General features: G+C 45.5%; 1 protein-coding gene across 1 annotated transcript in view; it reads right to left on the reverse strand.

Annotated features, from left to right (window-relative positions):
- The window catches only part of LOC114622089 (solute carrier family 23 member 2-like), a 44994-nt gene that overhangs the window by 4467 nt on the left and 15148 nt on the right, over nucleotides 1-25379 (reverse strand). The window contains exons 4-8 of the mRNA XM_028768447.1: nucleotides 10555-10714; nucleotides 6623-6804; nucleotides 5601-5721; nucleotides 4737-4893; nucleotides 3511-3764 (exon numbers count right to left, since the gene is read on the reverse strand). Of these exons, the coding sequence (XP_028624280.1) occupies nucleotides 3511-3764; nucleotides 4737-4893; nucleotides 5601-5721; nucleotides 6623-6804; nucleotides 10555-10714 (874 nt within the window). The remainder of the gene's footprint in view (nucleotides 1-3510; nucleotides 3765-4736; nucleotides 4894-5600; nucleotides 5722-6622; nucleotides 6805-10554; nucleotides 10715-25379) is intronic.

Consider the following 25379-nt stretch of genomic DNA (forward strand, 5'->3'; position numbering starts at 1 on the left):
TCCTCTGCCTCTTCCTCTGCCTCTTCCTCTGCCTCCTCCTCTGCCTCCTCCTCTGCCAATTATTGCCATGAAATCTGTTTCGGAATACACATGTAGGCACATAGATACCCAGGAAGCCATACTGACACAGAGAAACTCTCTCTCTTTCCTTCTTTCTCCTCCCCTCGCCCCTCTCTCGCTCTCCCTCTCTGTCTGTCTAATTCCTTAAAGGGCACCAGCATGCAGTCCCACCTGTGTGGTATGGAAGAGGCTAGAGTTCTGGCGTGTAACCATGTAAATACACTAAACTAAGCTTCCAAATAGTTAGGCTGGTAAGTTTTTGTGCTTTTCCCATAGTCACAAAATATTTTTAAAAGGTATTTTAGTGTTAGCTAAAGTCCACTAATGCAGCAACCAATGAACAGATTAAAAATGTGCTTATTCTTTGCTTTACAGACGAGGAATCATCAGAAATGCTTTGTTTTGCTTAATGCCTCTGCAGCTGACTGTGTGACTGCAGGTACAACAGGCGGGTCTGTCAGGTCTCATAAGGAGGGTCATGCCCAATCCCATCACGGCATGAGCTTGTCATGGGTCTCCTTTGGCCTCAGAACTGATGTCTAGGCAGGCAGCTGTGACATCCTAGAGAAGCGACAGGAGCTTTGATCTTCCCCTAGATCCCCCCACACACAAATACACAGATACGCACATACACATGTACACACATAGATACACACACACACATGCACACATGGTCACATACACACATCTACTACACAGAAAGATACATCCGTGTGCACACACACTTACATATACACACAAACCACAGAGATACACACATGCGTACACTCACATACTCTCATACATGTACACACACACACACACACACACACACACACACACACCCATTGTTGCAATGCCTAAAAAGGCCACATGGGGGAGTATGAGCCCATAAAAGCAAGTGGGTTTTGCAACTGTCCTCTCGCAGTTGATCTAACCTATTAATGCACAGCTTGCCCTGTTCCTGTGGGTCTTTATGTCCTGCTTTTTCATTTCTCCTAAAAGGCCTCAGTTTATAAACTATGCCCACTAAAATTTGTTTTGTTTATGGAATGTAATTTTTTGTTCTTCACAGGATTTGATCCCTTTAACAGGAAGGAAACTTGCTGCTTAGAGCTTATACAGCCTGCTGCTACACTTAGCTGCATGTGACTTTGTGTGTGCATGTGTGTGTGTGTGTACCTGTGTGTGTGTACATGTGAGGGTGTATGTGTGTGTCTCTCTGTGCATGTGCATATCTGTGTATTTGTGGGAGAGATTAAGCCAGGATTAAGGGCCCTGAATGCCTTGGGAAAGCATCAGAGTCTCTAGGGTTGTCAAGAGCGGCAGTGGAGGTGGTTGGGGATTTGGTTGTGGATTTCAGCTCTAGCAGTAGCACGGATCACTTGGGCTTGGGAACAGAAGGCACAATATCTGCGGGATGTACACTAGAGCCATGGAGAGAGGAAGCCATAAGACAGATGAAAGTTGGGTGGGGTGATGTGGGGAGAGGACCCACCAAACCTTTGCAAAGATGCACTGAAGTGAGGAGGGGCACGGGAACATCATCCTTGCCAGACTCTCTAGCAGGAAGTGATGTGGGTGGGGAGGTAGAAGAGGCGTTAAGCAGAGGCTAGTCAGAACTGGGCTAGAAACCAGGCAGCCGAGTTACGGGTGGGGTAAAGATGAGCAAGATCCTGCTAAGAGAGAACGGCAGGCCCTACTGTATAGGGACAGTAAGTCTGTGTCACCAGGAAGGAAGCCAAGACAGGCAGGCATGGAGCCCTGTAGAGAAAGTAGAACCCAGTGGAAAGTCTCAGGACAGCTAGAAGTTAAGGATGACATGCGTGGCAGAGTGGGTTCCCTCAGACAGGGACTGCAGAAGAGTGTGTGTGTGTTTCAGAGGTCTCTGGGTGTCAGGGGCCCTGGGGATCTGAGGTGGGTCTGGCTAGGGACAGCTGCATATTCAAGGCTGGGCTAAGGGCAATGACTGTCCCACCACAACCGAAGAAGGCCACACACTGACATCAAGATCATGATCCCTGCAGAGACAGCCCATTCTGAGCCCCTAGGCTAGTCACTCTCAACCTTCCTAAAGATTCCACCCTTTAACACAGTTCCTCATGCTGTGGTGACCCCCAGTCATAAAATTATTTCATTCCTACTTCATAACTGTAGTTTTGCTACTGTTATGAATTGTAATGTGAGTATATGATATGCAGGATATCTGATGTGTGACCCCAAAGGAGAGCCATCATGTGTCGGTGGCATCTGCGGCTTTGCTGAGTCCCTCCCTGTAGGAAGTCCATACGTATGTAGCCTTGCCATGCTGGACAAGGGGACTTTGCAGGCTGGACAAGGGGACTCTGCAGAGGTGCCTGGGCTGGGAATGGTGAGCTAGGGACGATCTCCTGGGTCACACTGGTAGTTCAGCATAACTGCATGTGTCTTTGTAAGGAGATAATTTCTCACATCTCTGACAGGGGAATGTGGAAGAGGGAGCCACAGCCCGGGGACAGGACTGTGACAGAAGTTTCCCTGCCCAATCTATTTGCAGCTAGAGGCCTATGACTGGACAGGAAAAAGGGAGACAGAGCTAAGGGTGGCAGAGAGATGAAGGGACAGGGAGAGGTGAAATGGCTGTGGACGTGGACCCATGTGGCATCAAGTCAATTGGTATATATGAAATCTAAAGGTTAGGACTATTGGGATAGCCTTCTAAATTGTGCGGGCATCTTGTGATTTGAGTGTTTGCTGATATATAAATCCGTTGGTTAACTTTAAGCATTAAGAGTCTTATTTCTACTGGGTACTGGGTGTCGTGATATCTACCTCGATGGCGGTGATATCTACCTCGATGGCGGTTGTTGTCTGGGGTTAAGCTGAGCGCCTTGGGGGTGTCGGAGTTGGCCCAGGGGCCATGCTTAGAGCCGTGGAGGCCTCAGAGCTGGCTAGCGGAGGCAGCAGCCACACCAATATCTCATGGGCCCCGGGCTAGCGCCACCGAGGCAGCCAGCCAGTGCCAGACTCTAGCGAAGGAACATGGCAGCTGAGCTGGGAGCCAGCAGTCGTCCTTTTTTAAATTTCCCGCTACACAGGACAGCCTGTAGAAAGGCCTGCCTAGAGGAGTATTGCTTTTTTTGTTGTTGGTTTGTTTGTTTGTTTTTCGAGACAGGATTTCTCTGTGTAGCCCTGGCTCTCCTGGAACTCACTCTGTAGACCAGGCTGGCCTCGAACTCAGAAATCCGCCTGCCTCTGCCTCCCAAGTGCTGGGATTAAAGGCGTGAGCCACCACTGCCCTGGCGTTTTGTTTTGTTTTGTTTGTAAGTATTGCTATGTCTATACCTCTGCTTTAGCCCCCATACCGTCCCCAGTTCCTGACTGCCAGATCAGTAGGGTGATATTTATGTAAACCCAGTCTTTGTGTGCTACAACAGGAAACTAGTTTGCAGGAACCCAGCCCTGACCCAGGAACTCCATCAGCAGTCTTACCCTGGTGATACCCAGTGCCCCGACATTCTCACTGTAGGATGTGGTACCATTCCCGGTCCCCCAGGCCCCTGCCAGCAGGCAGCCAAGGCCCTCGATGCCAATGCCACGGTTGATGGCATGCTTTGGAGGGGGTGGGGCTCCAACCAGTCGGGCACAGGCATGATAATCACCCACAGATTCCACCATGGAGGAGATCACTCCAGCAATGATTCCAAAGACGCCGGCCAGGCTGACGGTGGGGAGGCCCCACTGTCCTGCAGAGGGAACACAAGGGGAATGTCTGGGCAGAGGAAGGTGCTAGATCCCATGTCATTTCTTTGTCAGAAGGGTCTCTAGAAGTTTATTAAGCCTGAGAAGGTCTTGACTGTCCAGAGGGTTTGGCACCTCCTGCCTGCTCTTCTACCCTGAGGATAGAAATGGAGCCTCCTTCAAAGGACACCTTGGAGTTGTTGGAAACTAAAAGTCTCTACTAGAAAGACATATCCATGAACCAGGCTGGCCCATCCTTCAGCCCTAGTTACTTTCAGATACTTCAAGGTGAGACTGGAAGTGGTCTAAAGGAAGCTTCCATTGCTCCCAAAATATTCCAACTCAGCCCTAAGCCTACCAGGACCTATCAGGAGACCCAAATATCTGCCTGGAGGTCAGGGCCTCTCTCTTGCATCTTCTCTTGCATGCCCCAAAGCCAAGGGTTCCCAAGCCAAGGGGTTCTGGGCAAGATGGAGGAGGGTTGGGGCCTTGGACTGGTTCTTGGAAAGGTCTTGGAATAACAGCATTTAGCCTACTGTTCCCAAGGGCTTTTTAGAACAGCCTGGGCTTAGTGGGTAATGTCCATAATCACAGTTTCTCAAGAGGATGAGGCAGGAGGATCACAAGTTTAAGGCTTGCCTGGGCTGTGGAGTGAATTCAAGGTCAGCATGAGCAACTTTGCAGTACTTTGTCTCAAAAAGCAAAAAGATAGCTGAGGCTTTGTCTCAGAGATGTAGAAATTGTGTGGCCAACATGGAACCTGGGCTCATTCCCGATAATATGTGCACACCTTAGAACAACCTGGAATCTCAGTCCTTACCCTCTCCTCTTAGGGGTTACATATCATCTCCCCGGAGCCCATCTTTCCTTGCAATCTCTTCCCAACCCTTTTCAACCCTCCATCCAGTGCCTTGAATCCCACAGACGGTCCCAGGAAACCCGTGTCCCAAATGATAAGGACACCCATTTCTCCTCACCTGGGTAAGGGAAGCGGAACCAGGGGGCCTGGCTCAGAACACTGCCTTTGGTGTCTGTACGGGCCATGTGTCCATATGCCATGGGGGACTTGGGGAGGGTGTTGGTGACAGTGAGCACGAAACAAAAGAGCCATGAGAGGCACAGAGCTAGCAGCACCTGCGAAAGGGAGATGCCTGTCACACTCCGCCTGCTCCACCCCTTCCTCTATATGGGGGTGCAGGAGTTCTGAGACCAAGGTGTGCTGGGTTACTGACTTTGCTACTGACAATAGAAATCTGCTGTGTCCATGGGTAAGTTAGCACATTAAGGGAGCAGACTAGAAACAGAGACAGAAATTTCTCTATGGAAAGAGACCTCGGGCAGAGTGGGACAGAAGTGTGATGTTGGGCCGAGCCTGTGACAAAAGGGTCGCAATCTGGCTCTCGCACCATGTACTTGTCTTCATCTGTGCCGTGGGATTAGACCTGATCCTCTAACAGAGCCTGAAACAAAGTGGAATCCCAAAACTTTTCGAATTCTCCCAGTGGGAGAGCATTGTGCGATATGAAGCTGTTCCTTCTGGGGGTCAGAGAGAAACATGTGGAAGTATCTTTCTAGAGAGCTCTGAGAAAGAAGGTACCCATAAGTCATTAGAGGTGAAGCTGTTGTTTTAAGTACTTGGCTATGAGGACAGCCAGGTGCTAAGGCCATCTGTCTTACACACACACACACACACACACACACACACCTCTCTCAGCCTCCTAAGAAAAGCCTCCAGAGAGGAGAGAGCATCGGTTTTGGAGCTAGCCAGGCATAGGGAACTTTCCCTACCTGCTCCAGGTGAGCCAACCAAGAGTGGAAAGTGGGTGAGGGGCAGTTCTTACAGGGAAGACCTGAAACAGGTTGAACTTGGAGATGTGACACTTCTTCTCTCCTCCATAAACGGGCACAGGAACCATGACGTTTTTGAGGTACTGAGAAAAGAGCACGATGAGGAAGATGGTCCTGAAACAGAAACAGACAACCATGCCTACTTTGGTGGGCTGGGATCCTCATGGTGTGGGCAAGGTACCCCAAGGAATGGCCCAGGAGGCTGAGCCATCATGTGCCAGTGGCATCAGTGGCTTTGCCGAGGCCCTGTAGAAAGCACTGGCAAGAGTCTTGCCATCCTTCAAGAGTGGTTGAGCCCCAGTGGGAGATGCTGTTGGCTGAGGGAAATAATGGCCCAAGGGACTGTCACTTCCGGGAGTCAGAGAGAAATGAACTGCCGGCAGGGGGAGCAAGCCAGCCATCACTGAGGCCAGAGTCAGATGTCTCCCAGGCAGTTCTGCATCCCTGATGCCTGTTGCACCTCCTTTTGGACCACAGGGGGCAGGGTGAATGGGAATAGCATCCCTAAGCTGAGTGTAAATGCTAGAGGCTTCATTTCCCCGGGAGAGCTTCTCCAAGCATCCTTGGCTGTCATTAATTACACCGTGCAAACAGCCGAGCCCTGCACACGCACAGCATCCTCTGGCTCAAGGCTGTCTTGCAGGTTGTTAGACCTCAGCCTTCTCTCATAGACTGCAACAAGCTTGCAAAGTGGGACAATTTTCTGTGTCTGTCTCACCTCACTGAAATCCCAGCTGGCAGCGGACCAGTAAAGTCAAGCTTTCATAAACACCACATGTTCTTATACATGGTTGTGATGAACAGGTTGACTATGTGAACCAACAAGAGTGAAATATCTAATAGTAATAATAAATTTTAAGTCTCAACGGTGACGCTTTCGAAGGTATGATAATGCCCATGGAAGTATTGATAAGCCACGAGGGTTTACCAATATCCTGGACTCCCATAAGTGTTTAGTGGGTAACTTTCCACCAAACAGGACTGAGATGGCCCACCTTTCTTAGAGAATACTTACAGGGCAGAAATCCCCCAGTGGATCCCAGCATCACTGCCAGCAGAGTCAAAGAGAGGCAGGGCCACGAGGGTAATGGTCGGAGCAATGGTCAGGGGGCCGATGAAGCGCATGAGAAACCCAATGAGGCCGGAGAAACCCACCAGCATCTGGACACAGGAAGCCACCATGACAGCACCCTGCAACTGAAGGAAAGGTGTGGGCTTCAGCAGGGACCAGGCCACTGCACACTGCCCAACCTGATCACACCTTGTCCCCAGGTAGTACACAGGCCAAGATAGACCACCAAGGGATGTCCAGTCAGGGGTCTCTGATCTCACACGTTAACTTAGCTACCGCCTTCAGGAAACAGGATTCTCAATTACTTGTGGATCACGGTGGCTGTGGCGAGGAAGACTCGTCACGAGGACAGCAGGGTACCTGGCATCTTGCTTTTCTTCTTTTCTGTCCTTCCACTTTCTGTGCCACGTAGTCAGAAACTTTTCCCACAGTCAGAATATTCTAGGCACGGGTAGCTATGTGGGCAGTGTTTGCAGTGTTCCCCGGGCAAGACAAAAATAAGCAAGCCACATTCCATGGAACTTCACTTTCAGGCGATGCAATTGGAATTTCATAACATTTTGATGGGTCGGGGTATTTGATTCCTTTTTCTGTATCTCAAAATTACCACTGAAAGTGGAAAACCACTCTTAGTGTGTGGGCTGTTGGGGAGCAATGAACAGGCCAGGTTTGGGTGTGTGCTGCTCAATCTGTTGGGTTGAATGAGTCTCTCTCCCTTTTTGCTTTAATGGCGTGGATGGTAACAACTCTTCTATTTTCAAATATTTTATTTTGAGACAGGGTCTCCTGTGGTCCAGGCTAACCTTGAACTTACTATGTAGCTAAAGATGACTAGGAATTTGTGTCTCTCCTGCCCCGACCTCCAGAGTGCTAGCATTATAGATGGCTGCTGAAGATCAAACCCAGGGTTTTGCGCATGCTAGGTGAACACTCTACCAACTGAGATGCCCTATTTTTATTCTTAGAGAGTTATTGTTAAGTTTTAAACTATGACTACATTGCTACAGGCTTGTGTGCTTGAACACCTGATTCCCAGTTAGTGCTGCTGTTTGGGAGACCATCGATCAAGCCTTTGGGATGGGTGATCTTTGCGGCCAAAGTGGGGATGGGAGAGCCGTTAAGGTCCAGCCTTGGTTTCTGCCTAGCTCTCTCTGCTTCCTGATCCCTCCAGGTGTGAGCAGGTCACACCACAGGCTGCTACCGCCAAGGACCGCTGTGGTAGACTTTGGTACATCTTCCCCATCATGGTGGACTGTATCCTCGGATCTGGGAGCCAAACAAAACCCTCCTCCAGCCTCAAGTCACTTCCGTTAGGTCTTTCATCACAGCAGTGAGAGAAGTAACCTAAGCTTATTTAAAAGATCCCAGCCTGGCGGTGGTGGCGCACCTTTAATCCCAGCACTTGGGAGGCAGAGGCAGGCGGATTTCTGAGTTCTAGTTAATATGAGCCGATTTCTGATATAGTGGCATGACTGTTACGCGGTAGCCAACCACTGTCTGCTTGGATTTGAGAGACGATTCCTGCCTGATACCGTAAACCTGGCAAAAGCCCATGGCTTGTATGTAAGTCACAGGCCCTGAGGAGGGGGCTAGTACTACTTTGCTAAATAGACAAAGTATCTTCTAGATGTTTGTGTTTATATCCATGGATTTCTATAGCTGGGAAAGGAATTTTTTTTTCTCGGTACTTTGAGGATTTGGCATTATCTTATCGTCCCAGGTATTGTTAGGGAAAAGGACACCAAAGGCCTGGTTCTTAGCCTTTTGTAGGTCATTTTTAAAATTTTCTTATTGTTTGTATGTGTGTATACACGTGTGTACACATAGCAGTTAGAGGTTAAGTAAAAGTCTTCCTTAATTCTTTACCACCTCACCTGTTTGTTTGTTTGTTTGTTTGTTTGTTTGTTTGAGGCAGGGTCTCACTCTGTCCAGGCTGGCCTCAGCCTGTGCTATCACACCCAGCTTCCCCTTACTTTTTTGAGATCATGTGGCTTACTGAATCTGAAGCTCACTGATTGGCTGGAAAGTCCGGTACTGGCGCGTGCCCCACACCCTCCCTTTGTGCAGTTTTATGAGTTAGGGATCTGAACTCTGGTGTCCACGCTAGCATCTCTCCCACCGAGCTGCCGAGCTGTCTCCCAGTCCTGCTTCTCTCTCTCGGCGCACTTACCGGCCTTTGTGTACTTGGTGTTACCGTTTCATCGCGGGTGTCTGGCTGTGGGCTGATGTTTAGCTAGCCCGCTGAGGACTTCCCATGCTTTCTTTCGGTCTGTGTCTTCCCCGACTCTAAACTATTCATCATTTCTCTCTTTAATACTGCTGCTTCTCTGTTTTCTCACCATTTTCCTGAGTTCCTATTAGGAGGATTTTCCTTTTAGCCCCACACTTTGTCACCTTGGTTTCAGGCTTTCTGCTCTCTACCATTCACAGCCACCGTCTTGATTATTCTCCTGCTGACCCTTCACTTCTGACTCTCTTTTCGGCTGTGTCTAAATTCTTTCTAGCTATTAAGTTCATTTTAAAACAGCATTTGAAAACATCATTTTATGCGTTGGCACTGTGGACTGGGGCTCCATGTGCCATGACACTGGACAGTTAAAGTTATTACTGGTCACCTCTCCTATGTCTCTTACATCCCCTCCCCCACCTCTATTTCTTTAAAAACCAAAATCTCTGTTCACTTTTCTTTGACAGTTCCCTCAATCTCAGCTTTCCTTGTGGCTGTTTTCATCAGTGACTGGCCGGCCCTGTGCTGCACAGTCAGGAACTGAGGTGTGTAGAGATGAATGCAGTTCAGTAGACACAGACACGGGGATTCCATTCCATCCCAAGAGTGAATTAAACAACCGAGCACTGATCAATTACAGCAAAGAGGTTGACATAACAGGGCTTTCTTTCTCTGTTAATCAATACTGTGGGAAACCTTGGTCAGCAGAAAGAGCTAATGATGTACCACAGACAGAACTGGCTTTGTGGCTCATTATGCTGGGATTCTTGAGAATTATGTTAGGGGTAGGAAGTGACCCTCCCCATCCCCCAGGCCACTGGAATCCAGCCCTAGACCCTGCGTTATACAGTAGGACTCAGACTTTATGTGAATGTCCGAGAAGGAAAATGTTTTAGATTGTGAGCAGCACCTGTGGTTTCTGCCTCATAGTATTTTTTTTCAAACAACCTTTTTGGAATAGAAAAGTCATTCTTCATCCATGGCAATAAAAGAATGGGCCACAGAGGCCGGAAGGGTGGCTCAGTGGTTACAGGCACTTGCTGTTCCTATAAGGGACCCAGATTTATTTCCTAGCACCTACATGCTGGTTAGCAACCACCCTTAACTCCAGTTCCAGGGGATCTGAAGCCCTCTTCTGGCCTATGAGGTCACTACATGCATGAAAATGTGTGCATACATACATGCAGGGAAAACACTCATACATATAAAAAGAAAAACTAAAACAGGCCATAGGTGAGATTTGATCCAAGACCCATAGTTTTCGGACTCCTGATAAAGGACTCCCTGCATGTCACAAGTACACAAAAAACAACACATTAATTAAATATGAATGTCACTTGCACGCTGCCTCCTGGAACACTCAAGAGTGGGGTTGAGGCCTGGCTGTCCTCTATTCCCGTGGTCTCCATGCAAGCAGCTCCACAATCTCTCCTGACGTCACGTTTTGTTTTCAGTTTCTTACTGGAGTGTTTTTCTCTCTCCCTCCCAAGACACACACACACACACACACCACTGGAATGCCGGCTCGCTCAGTGTTCCACATTGACCCTTGCTGTGTCCGTGGATTAAGTAAACCATCTCTTTTACGGGGAGTTGGATAAGAAATGTCGAGCAGGTGCATCGACTCCGCAGCCAGCTCTCCCGTTACCTCTCGGATCCTCTTCTGCCACTCCTCAGTGAATTCAGGAGAGCTGGTGTTCACCTGGCTGGCATTGAGAGTCCACTCTGGGCATTTCCAGGCAGGAAGGGACAGCATGGCCAGAGAGGGAGCCACAAAGGCAAAGGTCCCTCCTTGAAGAATTGGCAGCCTAAAGGAAGGCAAAGCCGTGGTTACCACCAAGATCCTCCCACACTGGCCTGTCCCAAGCCCCAAAGTGCTTTTAAGCCCAATCCCTAGCTCAGTGTCAACACATGGCCCCTGCTCCTTCAGTTACAGAGAACTCCTGCTGAGTTCCAAGGCAATGCCATGAAGCCTGTGTGACTCTGGACAGTTAGCAGCAGTGGTCAGGGAAAAGACATCTAGACCTGGAGGAGGAGGGAGTCAGGTTCTGAGCCCTGTGTAAAGGCAGCATGGAACTTAGAGAATACAGTGGGTACCACTCTCTACCTCAGGCCCAGAGCATCCTCCCCTGACCCCAGCACAATTCACCCCATGCAGTTCTCCATCTCATGTCCCAACAAGTCATTTCTGCACTGGTGAGAGTTGTGCAGCCTCAGATCTGAGCTGCTGTGCTCCTATGAACCAAGGACAATCTTGGGCCTCTGCCCTCAGATTCCTTACCACAACAGGCTTAGCTGGGCGGTGGTGGTGCACACCTTTAATCCCAGCACTTGGGAGGCAGAGGCAGATTTCTGAGTTCAAGGTCAAAAAAAAAAAAAAAAAAGACAACAGGCTTAAGGGCCGTTCTCCTAAGTGTCACCTCCAGATGACCCTCTGACTCCTGGAGAGCTTCTTCCTCTAGCCTCTTGGACAACAAGCAGGGCTTACCTACACTGCACAGAAGCCCATATAGTAAGTAAGCAGCTTTCAACAACTTGTTCAATAGCAGGCTAGGTTTACCTACCTCGTCGCCATCTCTGGACAATAGAATTTGGGTGTATAAAGGACTCTACCACCTTGAATACAGCTGTCAGTGTAATCTACTGAATCTCAGCTTGTGGGCAGGTACAGGTGGGGGGATACATAGGTACATGTCTGCATATGGTGAGGCCAGAGGACCATCCTGAGTATGGGCCCTTAGGCACTGTCCACGTTATTAGTTTTTAACCACCTGTCTCTGTCTCCTCAGCTCTGGCATTACAAGTGTCCATCACCAAGGTCATTTTTTGTCTTGTTGTTTGTTGGGTCTTTTTGTTTGTTTGATATTTTGGTTTTGTTGTTTTTGTGGGTTCTGGAAATCAGTTCTGTGTCCTTGCAAAGCAAACAGATTCACTATTCATCTTTGAGCTCAGGTAAGGCCAACATGCAGCTAAAGTTTAGACATAAAAATCTAGCCATCGAGTTCCAAAGTAAAATAGATCACAGGGTGCAGAGAGGGTTGGAACACACAGGTGGTATTGTGTTAATATATGTACATGAACATACATGTGTGACTGTGTTCCTTCTAGAATCCTCAAGCTAATGTCCCTGAGCATGGGGACAGAAAGGAGAAACCATTCATCAAATGCTCACCGAGGACTTGCTATGTGGCAGGCATAGGTGCTGGGATCAGCGCTAGGATGGAGAGGTGACACCCCTGTACAGTCATCACCCTTATCCGTGGTTTTGGTTACATGGAGTCAAATGTACTCTGAAAACATTAGTATTTATCTCAAGTCTTTAAAAAGAGATCATCTCAAAAAACAAACAAACAAACAAACAAATACATGAATAAATAAATATGAAAAGAGATCATTGTCATGATAAGGTATCATGATTATTATCATAGTCATATTTTATTTTTGGTCATTGAATTAATCTCCTACTGCGCCTATTCATAAACCAAGCTCTATCAGTACATATGTACAGGAAAGGACATAGCATCTCAGAGTTCAGCATTAAGCGCAATTCCAAGTGTTCACTGGGTTTTGGTTTTTTTGTTTTTGTTTTTTGTTTTTTTGTGGGTTTTTTTGTTTGTTTGTTTTGTTTTTTGGGGTTTTTTTGTTTTTGGTTTTTTGGTTTTTTTTTGGTTTTTTGAGACAGGGTTTCTCTGTGTAGTCCTGGCTGTCCTGAAACTCACTCTGTAGACCAGGCTGGCCTCGAACTCAGAAATCCGCCTGCCTCTGCCTCCCAAGTGCTGGGACTAAAGGCATGCGCATTCACTGGGTTTTGTAACTGGTCCCTTTGGACAAAGATGAGCCAGCTCTACTTTTGCTGCTGTCTCTCTAGCAGGAATACCCATGCAGCCGTGACCTCACAGAGTAACAATTCATAAGAACTTGCTGTCTCTGATCACTATAAATGCTCTGATTACACTTACAAACCACCCACCATGGGAGTGAGTCCCTGGGCCCTAGCCATTTCCTTATCACAGTACCCAGGAGGGCAGGAACCCCTCCAGCCATACCGAAAGTTTGCAGAAAGTTTTTTTTTTTTAAATCATTTGGGTTTCTCCTCATTTTGTAGGTATGGAATAAAGCTTTTACAAGTGTCCATTGGTATTTCATTAGACCATCGAAGACCTGCATTTGTGTGTGCTTTTATGGACATCTTTACTCTCTATAAACTCACTGCAAAATTTTGATATTGACAAAATCCAGTTCTAACAATTCTTGCCTAAAGATGGTGGATTTATTTTTTTGCTTTACACTTTGTTTGTGTGTATGCACGCATGTGTGTGGTAGCCAGGGAATGACCATCAGAAGGTAATTGTTTTCTACCATTGTGGGTCTGGGGATCAAACCCAGGACATCAGGCTTGGTGAACAAGCGCCTTTATTCACTGAGCCATGTTGCTGGCCCTCATTTTCATTTTTAAAAAGTGTTTTCTAGGTAGGGAAGGCAGCTCAATATTTAGGGGCACCTGCTGCTCTTCCAGGGGACCCAAATTTACGTGTCCCCACACACACGTAGGGCGGCTCACACTGCTCAGAGTCTCCATCTGCTCTCGGGGCAGTGCTGGTATTTGTGAGCTAACCCTGGTGTGCTTCTCTGTGCCTGTTTCGTGCGGTACCACAATGTGTGTTAGGCAGAGGGGCTCACTTTTATCGGCTCGACGAACTCATTTCGAAACGTGTCTTACTAGTGTTATTGGGGGATCTACTTCAGGTCTCTGTGTCCAGTCTTCGTTTTGTTCCGGCTTTGTTAGATTTGATTAACTGGGCATGCTCTCTGGGTCCCGGACAAGCAGCCTATTAATTTTTACCTCTTTGTTTATAATTCATCCTGTTCCGAACAGGAATTGCAGGCATGTCAATGTGCTATGACACAGCAAGGACTTACACAGTATATCCAGCCCCTCCAGTTTTATTCCCATTTTCCACTCCATTCCAATTTAAATGATCACCACAGGGAGAGCGGACCAATCTCAGATGGGTGGGGTTGGTACCAATCTCCATTGCTGCCATTACGACTCCCCACAGAAAACACAGGCAGACTTGTTCCACCTGCTCTCCGCTTCCCTCCATTACATGTGTGTGCTGTGTGTGATGCGTGTACATGTTTTTAAATGTGCATGCATATATGTGTATATTCATGTGTAAGCCTCTGTGGGTGCTGCACATGTATGGAACATAGACATACATGTATGCAAAACACCCATAAAAATAAAATTAAAATAAGTACTTCAAAGGATGGAGGATCTTTAAGACCCCATTTCCTCAAAAATAAAAACCAAACTTGTCTCTATAACAGGTAATGGAGACAATCTGGGTTTTAGCCTCTACCCCTCAAAGGCCCTAATTTACCTGTCTCACAGCTAAATTAACATACACTCTAATCTTTACCTAATGAGGAAGAAACCCTCTCCTCTGGGATGGCCAAACTGTAAATGAATTAAATCCCCCTCAATTTCTGTTCCCTAGTTCCTCTGGCATCCAGGAGGCTGAGGTGGTGGTCTGTGAACCTGAGTAGCCAGTATCCTGACATGGCATCCATCATGTTGAAAACATGAATACAAGTGTGCTTCTGTCCTCAATGGCCCCTCCTCATTCCAACCTCAACTGTGTAGCAGAGGACGACCTTGAACTACTGATCCCCCTGCCTCTACTTTTTCAGTGTTGGAGTTACAGGTACGCACCTAAGGATTGATTGAACCTAGGGCCCCCAGAATGCCATACAAGCACTTCATCAGCTGATCTACCTCCCCAGCCCACACCATTCTTCAAGTGTCAGATGCTCTGTAACTTCCTAAGCAAAGTCATCTACGTATTTTTCTCGCTACCGCGCCCCTTAAAATACAACAGTATTATGCTTGCTACAGTGCCTGTAATTCTTTATTTGTATGTCTGATTCCTTTAAAAACTGTGTATGTATGTGTGCCTATGTACATAAGGGCGGCACCCATGGAGGCCGGAAAAGGGTGTCAGGTGTCCTAGAACTGGAGTTTCAGGCAATCGTGACAACTGACATGCTGGGAACTGAACTTAGGACCTCTGCAAGAGAAATATTCATTCTTAAGACTTGTTTCTTCCACTCCTGATTCCTCTTTTGAGAGCCTCAGCCCCTTGAGAGGAAAAAAATCACAAACAAGTACCAGCCCTTATTGATAGCAGACCGTCATGAAGCAAAAGGATAACTACAACTAGTTACACTGATTTCGGGGTCTGAGCACTGACTCTCATTTCCCAGCTACTTGTTCCTGTGGAAGCTGATATGATTTACTGTGTAGACCAAAAGTTGGTACTCTCTCTAACTTAAATTTGTTTCTTCCTTGGCCTCAATCTGATGGTATTTATTAGAAGAGGAGGCCTCTGGGAAGGACTTGGGTTTAAATGAAGTCATGCAGATAAGGCCTCCCCCCAAGAGAAGATTAGTATGTTTATGAAGAGAAAAAAACAAGATGAGAGCTTCTACTACATGGGGACCCAGCAGGAAGGCGGTTGCCTGGAAGCCAGAAGCTGGCTCTCACCAGAGATGAACCATGAGATGTCAGATCTCCAACCCAGAACCACAAGAAAAACACAGTTCTGTTGGGTGAACAGAACTACTCAGGAAGGAAAAAAACAAAAAGGCACGCTATGATTCTATAACACTGACTGACTGGTTAAAACTTCCTAATTGTCAGGGCTGAGGAGATAGCTCAGCAGGAAGAGGCACTGGCTGCCCAATGTTGCAAGCCTGGTTCCTGGAACACACATAAAGGTGGAAGGAGAGAAGTGGTTCCACAAAGCTGTCCTCTGACCTTTACCCGTATTCCCCAGTCAACAACAACAATAACAATAATAAAGTTTAAAACCACAACCTTCCTGACGGGAAGTAGTATGTTCAGATAGAAATTATCTTGGGCTATCGTTAAATTACTTAATAGCCAGCCATTCATCACTCACCCCTGTGTCTCACTCAACATTCTTGTGACTGTCAGGTAGAACTTCAGGGAATGTATCAATTTATCGGAGTGCCCATTGTCACCAACCCGAAAGCCAAGAATGTCATTGAACAGGCTCTGAAGCTTATGGCAGAGACTTCCTTGCCTTTCTCCACCCTGCCTACCCACTGTTTCCACCAGTGCTTTTGAAAACACCTTGACTTATAACTTTCTTTGGGTGAGTAACTATAAAAACATTCCCACATTACAGCGTTACTGTGAGCAACCAAAATCCACATTCCTGGACAATGGATGATTGACTGTTTGGCTCAAGAGTGAATTCTCTTATTTCCTTTGAGTTCTATGCTGACAAGTGTTTAGTCAGCCTGTGGTATTTTGCTATGGCAGCAGAGCAGACTATGCCACTTAGTAAACAAGATTCAATGGAAAACAACTGACTCGTTTCATCTCTTTGTGATTGAAGGGACTCTGGCCAGCCCAAGCACAGCAAACACAGATCTGCCAGGCCTTGCCCTTCTCCATTCCCTCTGAATGCTAAAAATCGTTAGATCACATTCCTAAAGCTAGCCACCAAGGTCTATTCTTTTATTTGGCCACTTTCTTCTCTTGAGGCAGACTAACAAGGTCCAGCTATCAAAGTATTAAAGTCCAGCAATCAAAAGCCCCCTTTGGTTCACCCAATTAACATGCCCAGTTAAAATTGGTTTCCCCTTTACCTTTATAAACCACCATTTTTCTATGGGGCCCATCTGTCTCCTCTCTATCCGGTCAGTCCTTTGTCCCCCTCCCGGGACAAATGCCCCTTCCCCTCTGACTTGTTTCCTTCTTCTCCCTCTTCCTCTGTCTCCTTTTGTCTTTGTCTCTTATCTCTGCCCTTTGTCCCTCTGGGGCAAATAAATCTCCTTTGTGCTGAGAAGTTGGTCTTGGGGGTCCTGAGCCAATCTCATTCACTGTCCATACATAGGTTTCCTCTTCCATACAACAGGACTAAGTCTTAGACTTGCTTCAAGTGGTGCAGAGGAAATTGGGTCAACTGTACAGCACATGCGTCATCATGACTGTTATCTTCACATGAAAGAGGAACCAATCAGGTCTCTGGTCGGCCCAAGGCCTGGTATTTGGCTGTATCCTAGTGTTTGGGATTTGGCTGAATCCCCACCTCACCTACAGTGAGCCACATAGCAGACCTAGGGTGTCCTTCCTGCTCACATTGGTCTGAGGGGTTTTTCCTTATTTCCGTTCCAAAGAGAGAAAGTATTAGGAAATGAAACGCAAGCATTTGTGATAACATGCAGGGCAGGCTCTGCTCTTCTCAAAGGTAGGAACAGTCGAGGAGAGCTGAGGTGATGAAGAAGATAAGCTGCTCTTGAAGTGACCTAGAGCATGGTTAAACATGTCAAATACGTCTCTTCCACATTTTGTTAATAGACCCAAGGAATGCAGAAAAATGCAAACACCTAGAGCAGCATCTTAAAACAAAAACCAAAGTTCAGATGTGACTACATCATTGATAAGGATGTCCTGGTCATCTGATGCGCGTGTGAGTCTCCAAACCAGAACTTCATAGGTGAGTTCATTGATGATCTATCCTAAGTGCAAGATACACCTCCACGAGACATAGACCAAGAGGTCATCATCTTCCTCCCTCCCTCTCTCCGCCAGTCTCTCTTGATTTCCTATCACTAATGTACCTATCATGGACAGTTCTGTTAAAACCTCCAGACCTGATGAGGCCCTGACCTTCCAGCCCATCTATGGGAGGATCCAAGAAGCTGTGATGAGATTCCAGATGATGCTGATGCAGCAGTCAAGGGTCCGACACATCTGTATCCTTCAGAGTTGAGAGTCTCAGCTCATGAGACAAAAGGAGAAGGGGGTCCTGCTGAGACTTTTAGAATTCTGAGCTATTCTCTGTCATTTAATAAGAAGTTTCAAGTACATTGAGAAGATGAGAATACTGGAAGCTGTCCATGATGAAGAAAGGAGACCTGGGACCATCAAGATGATACAGTGAGTAAGGGCACCAGTGGCCAAGCCTGATGACCTGAATCATACCCCTGGGACCTACATGGTAGAAGGAAATAACTGTCTCATGTACGTTGTCCATGATGTATTCTATACCCCCTCTGATAAGTAAGTGTAATTTTTAAATATAAAAGATGAAGGGAATATATGCCTAATCACAGTGTCCCAGTAACTATAAGCTCAATGACTTTACCGTAGAATGATAAATAAACAGAACAGGAGACTGCCAGCTTCTGGCGTGGAAGCTAGCAGAAAGCAGCTAAGCATCCCAAATACGGCTCAGAACCCATTTCCAAAACTGAAACTGAAAGTTTCAATGGGAAGTAACTGTCAGCATCCAAGTGTTCCAGACTGGAGGAGCAAGGAACACAGTGTCGATATGTCGTCACTGTGACTCAGTGTGTCTCACTCAGTCTGTGACTTTGGCCTGTGCAGAATCTTACAGAAAGAAAGTAAAGGACTCCTTGGTCTGAAGACTTAGAGAAGACTTTTCTGTATGAAGCAAGCAAAACAGTGTAAGTGCCCACAAAATACAGGAGAAGGCACACTCCTACATGACTTTGGATTATCTTTTAAAAGAGTAAAACTCTAGTGGAAGATGAATGATGGTTTGCATAGATGAGACAGACACACAATGTCCTCCTTAGAAGAACAATTCGACATCACAAGGTTGCCAGCTATCTATTGAGGGAATGCAAATGGTACCAGCATTCCAACAGGTTCTATTTTACTCAGCAAAATTCTATGAAAACTAATCTGGAATAATGAAAAAAAGCTAGAATAATTTAAAGGAAAGCATGATATGCATTTAAATGCAGCTGTCTTTGAGCTAGAATAATTTAATAATTTTAAAATTAAATCATTTTAAAAGAAAGCATGATGAGGAAAAACATACCCAACCAAATAAAGTATGCAAAAAAGTTATTAATTTTAAAACAGGGAGGAACAGGATTGAGAGGTGGCTCAGTCTTTAAGAATGTTTGCTCCATACTTAGGAGGGGAGGAGTTTGGATTCCAGCAGACATATAAAAACCTGGATTGTCCCACACAATCCTGTAACTCCTGCAGTGCAGGGGAACAGAGACAGGAACATCATTAAGACTTCTTGGCTGCCACTCTAGGTGAATTAACACACCTCCGGTTTCAATAAGAGACCTTGCCTCAAAGGGACAAAGCAGAGGGACACCTGGCACCTCCCTCTGGCTTCTGTTTGAGTCACATGTGGTCAAGGAAACACATGTACATACACCATACAGACATACAGACACACACACCACACACACACACTTTATGTAGTTTCTTCTGAAATTAAAGCCTTCCATATTGAAGGGAAACTTAAGAAAGTGTGCTTGTAGGGAAGAGAAACAGTAGAATGCTCTAAGGGGAGGTGACATAGTTCAAGGAATCTCATTAAGACAGGAAGTACACAACTCAAAATAACTTCAGGAAGTCCATGAAACTGATCAAATACACTAGAACACATCCTCCCTTCCCAAACATATATAAACAGTAAAGACTGGTGAGGGTCACGCTCAAATGAGCCAAGCTACAAAGAAGACTTTCAAACAAGCCCATCTGTTGGAAGAGGCTGAGATCCACTGAATTGCCTACAAAGACCAGTTGAGTTGCCTGCACTGTGCTCCAGGTGCCCAGCTTTAGTGAACTGTCACCCATGCTAGTATGGGCTTTGGTGATACAGTTGTCTTTGAGTCATTTATGCTCCTGTAAATAACACTTACCCATATTTCTGTAAGTAACCCCAATAAAACATTCATTCAAAACATTCATTTGCCAAGTTGGACTTTGGTTGTATACATACATACTTTGGTCAGTAGTCAGTTCCCTATTGGGAATGAGTAGCCATTTCTTCTTGTCTCCCTTGAGATTCTAGTTGAAGACATAGAAGTATCGTCTATGAAAGAGAATTCCTGGGATACATAACAATGTAAGGGCTAGAAAGATAGAGGCACCAGCCGCCAGCCTGACCACCCGAGCTGGACCCACATGATGGAAGGAAGAACTGATGATCACAGATTGTCCTCTTGATCACTACACATCCACTGTGGCAACTTCCCATCCCCTGCTCAGTAAATAATAAAATGTAAGTGAAAAAAATAAGTATGGACAAATAATGTATCTACTACAGTACGGTCATAAAAAACTGGGAGGATTATGGCATAAAATGTAACGTATGGTTATTACCTGACCAATGATCAGTACGGAGTGGTCTTATTTTTAATTTTTCTTCACTCATTTCTATAATTTTTCAATATATAAAATATGTATTGGCAAGTAGAAAACATGGAAACGTGGGCTCATTTTAAAAAATAGAATGTATTTTATCATTACAACAACAACAACAAAAAGAACTTAAGTCAAAGGTGCACAGACTCATACTCTCTTGAGAAATATGTGATCGTTCAATTAAAAAAAATGCTGAGAAAATCGGCGTCTAGGGGAAAAGTGTTCATTTTTAACCCTAGAAACATAAATCCTTTAGTGTATAAAAGTCTTCATTAAGTTTAAAGATACACAAAATATTTACGATAATTAATGAAGACAAAATTTAATATTCTTAGTGTATATTTAGATAATATATGTAAATTGAATTTCTGGTTAATAAAGGAAAACACTGATTTATGATTAAGATTTCCTCCTCTTGAAATCACTAAACTGACTGTAAAATATATTTTAGGAGAATAAGTCCCAAGGATAAAGAGAATGGAGCAAGAAACAATTGTGCTACATTTCAACAACAGAGAAACACATGGTGAACAGTAACAGGCCTGCCACCCCCAGGCGACAGGACCCACACAGGATCAGGTAAATAGCAGTATTCTGAGAAGTCTCAGAGACAGTCCTCAATGTAGGGATAACCTGGAACCATGACAGGTTTTAACCCCTTAAGTGCCAGTGGATGGCTTGGTGGTACTCCAAAAAAGACTTGAGGTCTGTTTTATGGGAAGAGCAAAGCACGGCGTCTCTGGACAGTCAGACAGCAGGCAGAACTGGTTGTGGGGGTTGGAGGGAGACCATCCTGACATGGGCCCTCTAGTCGGCATGTACACGTGAAACACTGATGCCCCCTGCTCATAATCTATCCAGAGTCCAGAATTCTGCTGGCCAGCTCCTGTCCCTTCAGGAAAGAGACTATGAGATCTTTATCTGAATATTACAGCACCATGAGATGGAAATCCTAGAGGTGCTGAGAATCAGACTTCCCCAGCCCCAGCGCAGCTTAATTGCCTACAATTAAGGGTAATTTGAATTGTGGCCCTGGGAGCTGGTTGATTAGCATGTCTGCATGTTGGGCTACAGTGAAGGTCAAGGAAAGACTTCAGGTTCTAAACTTCTGGTCAGCCTCGTAGAACAGTAGTTCTAAATATGAGTAGGTACACAAGGATCATCAGACAACTAAGAAAATACAAAGGAGAAAGAGCCAGATAAAATTAACTTTAAAAAAAATGTTTAAATATTATTCCTCAGGAGTTCAAGGTCATCCTTGGCTTTTGAACAAGTTCCCTTTCTTTAAAAAAAAAAAGAAAGAAAGAAAATATTCTCATAGCTAAAAGGCTTTGCAATCACAAATCAAAAAGAACATGAATAAAAAAGAAATATTGTATTCAGAGAACAAAAATAGCTCTTGAAACAATATTGGAAAAATGAATCTAAAAAAGACTTTAAAAATAAAGTTGTAAATTCCCCTCCAAATACCAAAAATTCGTAGGCATATAAATAAAAAATAAAAGTTAAAAAAAATAGAGCTTTAGCCTACAGAAATTCAATACCTAAATAATAAATGTTTCTGAAAGAAATTCAGAGGAACTAAAAGGCCAGTATTTATATGTAGAAACATATTTTTTAATATAAAGTACAACGGATGAAAATAAACTTGAAGCAGGAATTCTAGGTGGAAATTAACAAGTCTAAAGTTATAAACAAAGTCACAAAGCCTACAGAATCTCAGAGTTGAAGGTCCTTCCAGGTTCCTAGGGTGGGAGTGGAGGGGTGTGAGCCAACACTTTGGAATTCTTAAAATCATGTGACATTCTAGAAGATAAGGTAATGTTTCAATAGTCTGAGAGAAAAGTACTTCTCACCAAAATTTCTATACCCAGCCTAAGTATCAATCGAGGGTGAGAATAGAACCACGGTCTTTTTACAAAGTTTACTTTCCACACACTATCTCCCGAGGTGCTACTGGGTTATATATCAGAAGGAAGAGAAAGCATGGAAACAAGATCCAACAGAAAACTGACATAAAGCAGACTTCCTGGAGAGGGTCAGGGATAACAGACGAGCAACAGAAACCATCGCAGGGTGTATCAGAGAGTTCCAGAAGACTGAGAAGAATGAAGCTGACAGACTATGTCATGGGAATGGGAGTTTTAAGAAGAGACCTAAGCAATAAGCTAAGAGTTATTACTAAGAAACAAGTACACTGTAAGTTAAGTATATTTAAAACAAAAGGCTGGGCAGGACATTCACTATGTGAGCCAGCTCCGAATATCACTATGGTGCAAACACTGAAGACTCTTCTCTGTTGGGCAGATGTGAAGGCAGGGACATAGAAAGTATGCTTGTGTATGGTAGGGTAATGGGTTGAGAAAGAAAATCAAAGCGTAAAGAATCCTATTGGCACATCAATTGGCCTTGGTGCTGCATTCAAGTAATCCTCGACTAGGAGCTGGGGCAGGAGGACTGGGGCTCCAGGCCTGCCTGGGGATTATCGTGGGGCCTCTCTTAAAAAAAACAAACAACATACACCATCACTTGTCACTCTAAGTGCTTAGTAATCCGTGTTTGCAGTGGGTGGTGCTCTGCCCCCCCACCCCCCCGTCCCTGCTGCTCTGTCCTAAAGGCAAGGATGCCTCCCCCTGTTCCTTGTCTACTGGTGAGCTTCCATGATACTCATAAGAGACAAGGTGAACAGCAGGTGTAGTCACAAAAGAATCTCGGGTCAGACCCTCAAACCAGAGCTCCCAGGCTTCATGGACGCCAAGCAGCAACCAGCGGTTGTGGCTCTCAAGTACATACTTGCTCTCAAGCGTAGGTGAGAGGGGGCAGGCTTACATAACATGCTCTGATGTTAGTCTGAGAAAATGGAAGTAGTAAGCTGGGCGGTGGTGTCACAGGCCTTTAATCCCAGCACCTGCAGGTGATGCAGGTGACCTCTGTGAGTTCGAGGCCAGCCTGGTCCACAGAGCAAGTTCCAGGACAGCCAGGGCTACATAGAGAAACCCTGTCTTGAAAAAACAAAAACACATAAACAAAAACTGGAACTCAAACAAACAAAAACCAGAACCCAAACAAACAAACAACAAAACAAACAAAGCAATGATTATCTTCCCTCGGCATAAAGTATCTCATGTACTTTGAAAGCAAATAGATGACAGATAATGAAAAACTACTAAGAGTGAATTAAAATCACCAAAATACACACAACTCAGATATAGCCACTGACCTTCTCCTTCCACATTCTTTGGATCTAGACACACCTTATTAGCATTCTACCTCTTCAGAAAAAAACTCCCTAGTTAAAATTACAATTAATGCCAGAGACAGTTAAATCCGAAGCTACACACCGGTCTTTTATTTCCTCTAGAGATTACCCAGTAAACTTGGTGTCCTGTTTGAAATAAATGGTTTTGTATCATTTTACAACCTCAGTGGGTTTCAGAAGTAAGCAGTAAGTCAGGGAGTACACAGGAGAGCCCCCAGAGTCATGTCACAGAAGCTTCGAGTACCTTTGAGGGCTACAGCTGTGCCCTACACTGGGACAGGCCTTCACTGCTCAGGGGCCAGGTACAATGGGTGTCCCATCCTCCCCAGGAATTCATTTGCCATTAACTTAACTAGGTTTGACTTGGTGTACTGGCTGGTTTTGTGTGTCATCTTGATACAATCTGGAGTTATTGCAGAGAAAGAAGCCTCCCTTGAGGAAATGCCTCCATGAGATCCAGCTGTAAGACATTTTCTCAATTAGTGATCAAGGGTGGGAGGACCCATTGTGTGTGGTGCCATCCCTGAACTGTTAGTCCTGGTTTCTATAAGAAAGCAAGCTGAGCAAGGCGGGGGGGTGGGGGTTGGGGGGAAGCAAGCCAGTAAGCAGCACTCCTCCACAGCCTCTGCATCAGCTCCTGCTTCCTGCCCTGCTTGAGTTCCAGTCCTGACTTCCTTTGGTGATGAACAGCAGTGTAGAAGTGTAAGCTGAATAAACCCTTTCCTCCCCAACTTGCTTCTTGGTCATGATGTTTGTGCAGGAATAGAATCCCTGACTAAGACACTTGGTTTTCTGAACTCTTACTGCAACACCAGCATCTTCGGGTCATGTGTAGACAAGAGCTGCATTATCTACTGGCTGGCAGATTAACCACATCTATGTGGGCCTCATTACAATAACCTGCAATTCCATTCCCGGCAGTTACTCATTAGGACGTGATGGGAAGTCCATTTCCACGGGTGGGACCAAGCTCAAGCTTTCTGTCTACTCCCTCATAGTCTGTTGATATCAGCATGATCCACTTCCATAATTTCATTTCCCTAGAGTGTAAATTCCTTGAATTCCTTGAACCCTGACTCCTGACTAACTTGTTTAAAGAACACCTGGAAGGCTAAGCTAACAGGTACACTCCAGTCAGCTGAAATCCTTTATTGTCCTAATACCAGAAACGAAAGAGACTTTGTGTATATTAGCAAATCATTATCTCATTGTACAAAAAAAGAAAATCCAAGGTAGCGAAAGTTATGTTCCATGTTCCCACAGCTCAAAGCTAGGACTAGAATCTGGGCCTCAGGCTCTTCCACGATTGTAACTCAGAGCGTCACATGCATGCAGTGTGCCTATCACACTGCTTGCTAAACATTTATATTTACGCCCATGACTAAGAATGCTCTGAGTGTTTGTCAGAGAAGCTTCTCGCAGTGCATGCGAGTGACTGGCTGAGCCGTGTCACTGGCCCAAAGGCAGAGAATAAGAAACTGTTGGAGTATTCAGCCCAAAATGGAACACCTACATCACTTACCCCAAGGATCAGGGGACAGCCTGGAGGGAGGGGCAGAAAGAGTGTCAGAGGTGAAGAACAGAGGGGAGCGTTGGGGCACGCTGTCTTCTAGATATGTCGCAGCCGTGGTACCCGTGAACTCACTGATGCGACTGTTGCCTGCACAACACTGTTATTCTGCTATGGATGGGGTGGGACCTCAAAGCTCCAGCCCCTCCTGCAGGAGTTATCGATGCTAATAGTTGCTGGGGGAGAGGGACACATTTCCTTCAGTGGTGTAGCCTCTGGTAAGGTGCGGTGCTGCTGTACATAACCTCTCACCCGTGCTTCTCTAGGCAACCCTAATGAAACTAGCTGGGTCACCAAATAAATAAATAAATAAATAAATAAATAAATAAATAAATAAATGGAGAAAGAAAGAAAGAGGAAAAGAGGGTGACTGACTGGGAATAGCAAGTGAATCAGGAAGAGTGACAGGGG

This window comes from Grammomys surdaster, unplaced genomic scaffold (assembly GCF_004785775.1).
Source record: "Grammomys surdaster isolate TR1022 unplaced genomic scaffold, NIH_TR_1.0 186, whole genome shotgun sequence".
In the NCBI taxonomy this organism is placed as follows: domain Eukaryota; kingdom Metazoa; phylum Chordata; class Mammalia; order Rodentia; family Muridae; genus Grammomys; species Grammomys surdaster.